The 5000-nt window shown below is 40.7% G+C and overlaps 1 protein-coding gene across 1 annotated transcript in view; it reads left to right on the top strand.

Annotated features, from left to right (window-relative positions):
- Positions 1-5000, top strand: part of LOC131960682 (leucine-rich repeat-containing G-protein coupled receptor 5A-like) — a 49905-nt gene that overhangs the window by 42734 nt on the left and 2171 nt on the right. The window contains exons 14-18 of the mRNA XM_059325947.1: positions 1-18; positions 1261-1386; positions 1502-1668; positions 2960-3043; positions 3741-3987. The exon at positions 1-18 is cut by the window's left edge and continues 54 nt beyond it. Of these exons, the coding sequence (XP_059181930.1) occupies positions 1-18; positions 1261-1386; positions 1502-1668; positions 2960-3043; positions 3741-3987 (642 nt within the window). The remainder of the gene's footprint in view (positions 19-1260; positions 1387-1501; positions 1669-2959; positions 3044-3740; positions 3988-5000) is intronic.

The following is a 5000-nucleotide window of genomic DNA, read 5'->3' as shown; positions in this document are numbered from 1 at the left end:
GCCCGCTCTCATCAAACTGTGAGTAACCAAACTATGTCACCAGAACCACCAGAACCACCAGAACCACCACATGGCCACCGCTGGTCCAGAGCCAGGCCGTATCAGAGGCTGCTGCGGTCTGACTCTAATCTGCTGAAGGAGTTTAGAGAAACAAACAAACAAACAAACAAATGCAACCCTGATCCCAGAAAAGCTCTGTGAATAAAAACAGAAAGAATCAAATTAAGTGTCGAGTTTTACAGTTCCAGCATTAAATATGTTGATTTGATCGGTTTTCAATTTGAGCATGGGTCTCAAACTGGCGGCCCGCGGGCCAATTGTGGCCCTCGTGAGGATATTTTGTGGCCCCCACCTTGATATGAAAGTTTAATGTGAGTTTTATATGAATGTCTCTTTACTGTGTTGTGTGTGGAAGGTCCCTTTATTGTTCCAGCTGGAGCTTTGTTTACCTTGTTTCTATGGCAACGTTAGCAAAAAGAAAGGCAGCTGCTATGTAATGTAATTTTGTGTCTTTTTTTGGTAATTTTGTCCTTTTTTTTGTAATTGTGTGTCTTTTTTGGTGATTTTGTGTTTTTTTTTAGTAATTATGTGTATGTTTTGGTCAGTTTGTGTCTTTTTTAAGTAATTTTGTGTCTTTTTTTGGTAATTTTGTCCTTTTTTTAGTAATTGTGTGTCTTTTTTGGTGATTTTGTGTCTTTTTTAAATAATTTTGTGTCTTTTTGGTCATTTTGTGTCTTTTTTAAGTAATTTAGTGTTTTTTCAGTAATTTTGTGTCTTTTTGGTCATTTTGTGTCTTTTTTTAAAGTAATTTAGTTTTTTTCCGTCATTTTGTGTCTTTTTTTTAGAATTTTGTGTCTTTTTCAGTAATTTTGTGTCTTTTTTTGGTTGTTTTGATACTGCCTCCAGTGGTCCCCAGGTAATTTGAGTTTGAGACCCCTGAATTACATGTTTTGCTTATTTAGGATTTAGATTTTGTTTTTATTCCATTAAAATTCTGGCTTGTGTTTTCATTGGTTTGGAAGTTGAATCTCAGAGCAGAAAGATTGTTTTATGAAGGAGATTGTGAGGTGAGTTCAGGGACTAACAGGTCGTTTTTTAATCTGAACTGAAGCTGTTATCTATCCTCTTCAAAAGCCACCAGACTCCATTGAAAAAAACACAAATTTTACCTCATTTTACCTATTTACTGCTGCCTCCGTCAGTTAGCCCTCTGAAACACCATGCATACATCAGGTGTTGTCTATCTGCTCCTCTCTTCAGTGACCTGTCGTCCAATCAGCTGTCGGCTCTGCCTCTGATTGGCCTGCAGAGTCTGACTCACCTGCGATTGGCTGGAAACTCCCAGCTGATGGAGTTGATCCAGCGGGAGGAGCTGCCCCGAGTCAGGTGAACTTACACTCAACAGCTGGTTGATATTGGTTGGTTTTACTGCTGATACCTCAGTAAAACTACTTCTTTTATCATTCTAAACTAGAAACGAGTGGTTTGTTTGTGTGCTCAGGGTGATGGAGCTTCCTTACGCCTTCCAGTGCTGCGCCTTCATCTCCTGTGAGAGGAGAGGAGGAGGAGGAGCAGGAGGAGCAGGAGGAGCAGGAGGAGGTTCGTCCTGGGAGAGAGAGGAGGCAGCAGACTCTACTGGGAAAGAAGCCTCCGTCCTCTCCAGTCCAGGTGACACCAATCAACTGGTTCCAAAGATCTACTAGTTCATCTATAAACTGGTTCCAAAGATCTACTAGTTTGTCTATAAACTGGTTCTAAAGATCTACTAGTTCGTCTATAAACTGGTTCCAAAGATCTACTAGTTCGTCTATAAACTGGTTCCAAAGATCAACTAGTTTGTCTATAAACTGGTTCCAAAGATCTACTAGTTTGTCTATAAACTGGTTCCACAGATCTACTAGTTCGTCTATAAACTGGTTCCAAAGATCTACTAATTTGTCTATAAACTGGTTGCAAAGATCTACTAATTTGTCTATAAACTGGTTCCACAGATCTACTGGTTCGTCTATAAACTGGTTCCAAAGATCTACTAGTTCGTCTATAAACTGGTTCCAAAGATCTACTAGTTTGTCTATAAACTGGTTCCAAAGATCTACTAGTTCGTCTATAACTGGTTCCAAAGATCTAATAGTTAGTCTATGAACTGGTTCCAAAGATCTAGTAGTTCGTCTATAACTGGTTCCAAAGATCTAGTAGTTCGTCTATAAACTGGTTCCAAAGATCTAATAGTTAGTCTATGAACTGGTTCCAAAGATCTACTAGTTCATTCATCAACTGGTTCCAAAGATCTACTAGTTCGTCTATAAACTGGTTCCAAAGATTTACTGGTTCGTCTATAAACTGGTTCCAAAGATCTACTGGTTCGTCTATAAACTGGTTCCAAAGATCTACTGGTTCGTCTATAAACTGGTTCCAAAGATCTACTAGTTCGTCTATAAACTGGTTCCAAAGATCTACTGGTTCGTCTATAAACTGGTTCCAGAGATCTACTAGTTCGTCTATAAACTGGTTCCAAAGATCTACTAGTTCGTCTATAAACTGGTTCCAAAGATCTACTAGTTCATCTATAAACTGGTTCCAAAGATCTACTAGTTCGTCTATAAACTGGTTCCTGTGATTTGTGGAGATTTCAACAATGTTCTGGGTTCTGGGGACTCCAGAGATTGTGGAGACTGGGAGTACCGTGGTTTGGTGGATTCTCTGACAATGCTATGGTTTCTGGGGACTTTGGTGATCGTGGGGATTCTGGCAATAATGCAGTTTGTGGGATTCAAGAAATTTTGGGTATTAATCAATAATACATTCAATTTATAAAACGCTCTTCTAGATACTCAAAGACGCTTAAACTCTACTTCCTCTACAACACTATGGATTCTAGACATTGTGGAGACTGGGAATACTGTGAATAAGAGACATTTCAAAATAAAAGCCTCAACATGCTGATGTTGTGTCTCTGCAGTGGATCAGGACTGGGACGACTTCCTGCTGGAGTTTGACGATGAACCCAAACTGCAACACTCGGTCCACTGCAGCCCAGCACCAGGTAACACACACACACACACACACACACACACACACACACACAGGAGACGTTCTCTGCTGTTCCTCAAAGTCTTGATGTCTGAATGTTGCATTTTGTGATAATTATTATCAATATTGAGTCAAAAAATGGGGTCAATTTAGCACTAAATCTTTGTAACAAATGGTATCAACCAAATAAATGCTGTAACAACTTTTGAGACGTAATTTAGGGATTACGTCTACGTAATTTATGAGAAGTAACTTCATTCTTATCATAATGATCTAAACTCTTATAATATATAAAAATAATAAATAATTATTAAATAATAAAAATAAAATATATTTCATTTATTTTACTGTATTTAATGGATATTTGGGATAAGAGGGAATAAATTCACCAATAAACTTTTTTATGGTATGTATTTAAATGTTGGCCCCTTTCTACTAGAAATCAATATATTAATTATTTTTTTCAGAATTTTTTTGTTTAATAAAAGCTTAAAAGGTTTAATAAACTGTCCAACCTAAAAAAGTTATATAAACTGGAAACAATCACATTATATTTCTGTTGTTTAGAGTTAGGGAAAACTTTGCGTAAATACAACTGGAATTATGTATGTATGTATGTATGTATGTATGTATGTATGTATGTATTGATTGATTGATTGATTGATTGATTGATTGATTGATGATGTAACCTGCTCTGTGTGTTATTCCAGGTCCGTTCCGGCCGTGCCTCCACCTGCTGGGCAGCTGGTTGATCCGTGGGGGGGTGTGGCTCCTCGCCGCGCTCTCATTGGTCAGCAACAGTCTGGTGGTCCTGTCCGTCTTCTTCTCGCCCGCCGCCGCCGCCGTGACTCCGCCCCGGCTGCTGATCGGCCTGCTGGCGCTGGTGAACGGCCTGATGGGAGTGTGGAGCGGCTGGCTGGCGGCGGTGGACGCCTGGACGTACGGCAGCTTCTGGAGGTAGCGAACCAGTCAGGGGGACGCCGCTAGGGGGGGTTCTGGGGAAGACTCACATTTAGAGGGTTTTTAGCCCGGGAACCGGTTCCCGGCCAGGGCTCATGCTGGTTCACAGTTGGTTCAACTTGTGAACCAGCTCTGAACCTGTTTGCTTTTCCACAGAGAACTACGTGATTACATCACTGCTCACGTCTGTATATGTCTCCGTCCTCTCTGCAAGTATAATAACTACGGATGTCCCCGATTTCCGATCACGTGATTTCAGACTCGATCGGAATCAGACATTATGTCCCGATCAGGGATCAGATACATGTATATTCAGCATGATAGCATTTTGCTGCAGGCTGCAGGTCAGTAAGCCAAGCAGAAGTTCACACACACCAACCTAGGTGGCGCTAATGCACCTTAAAGTCGGTGCCGCCGCCATTACAAGAAGAAGAAGAAGAGAAGAAGAAGAAGAAAACAACAACACAGCAGCAGTTTAAACCGACGCGCGAGTATAATAATAATAATAATAATAATACATTAAATTTTTATAGCGCTTTTAAAGGCACTCAAAGTCGCTTAAATGTGATGCATGTATGTCTGCAGTCTGGAAGTATTTTAAAGTGAACGAAAATAACACTGTGATTGCAAACTGTGAGAGCCCATCTCTCCAAAGCTAAGATTAATAAAATGTACCCAGATTCAGATCCTATATGCGACCGATGCAAGATTCACCCAGCCACATTGGCACACATGTTCTGGTCGTGCCCAAAGCTGTCACAGTTCTGGACCTCAATATTCAGGACTTTTTCAGACTGCTTTGGGCACGTACTAGACCCCGACCCGGTTCTGTCCATTTTTGGAGTGGCAGATGAGAACAGCCCCCTCACAGGATCTAACCTAATTGTGGCTAGATTCACAACCCTACTAGCCCGTAGGCTGATTTTGTTAAATTGGAAACAGGCAATCCCACCTTCCTACACAATGTGGAGGAGGGATGTCTTGCGGCACCTTGCTTTGGAGAAGCTTAG

The sequence above is a fragment of the Centropristis striata genome, chromosome 22 (assembly GCF_030273125.1).
Source record: "Centropristis striata isolate RG_2023a ecotype Rhode Island chromosome 22, C.striata_1.0, whole genome shotgun sequence".
Taxonomy (NCBI): domain Eukaryota; kingdom Metazoa; phylum Chordata; class Actinopteri; order Perciformes; family Serranidae; genus Centropristis; species Centropristis striata.
Note: the sequence above shows the minus strand (reverse complement) of the source record. Positions and strands in the feature narration are given on the sequence as shown.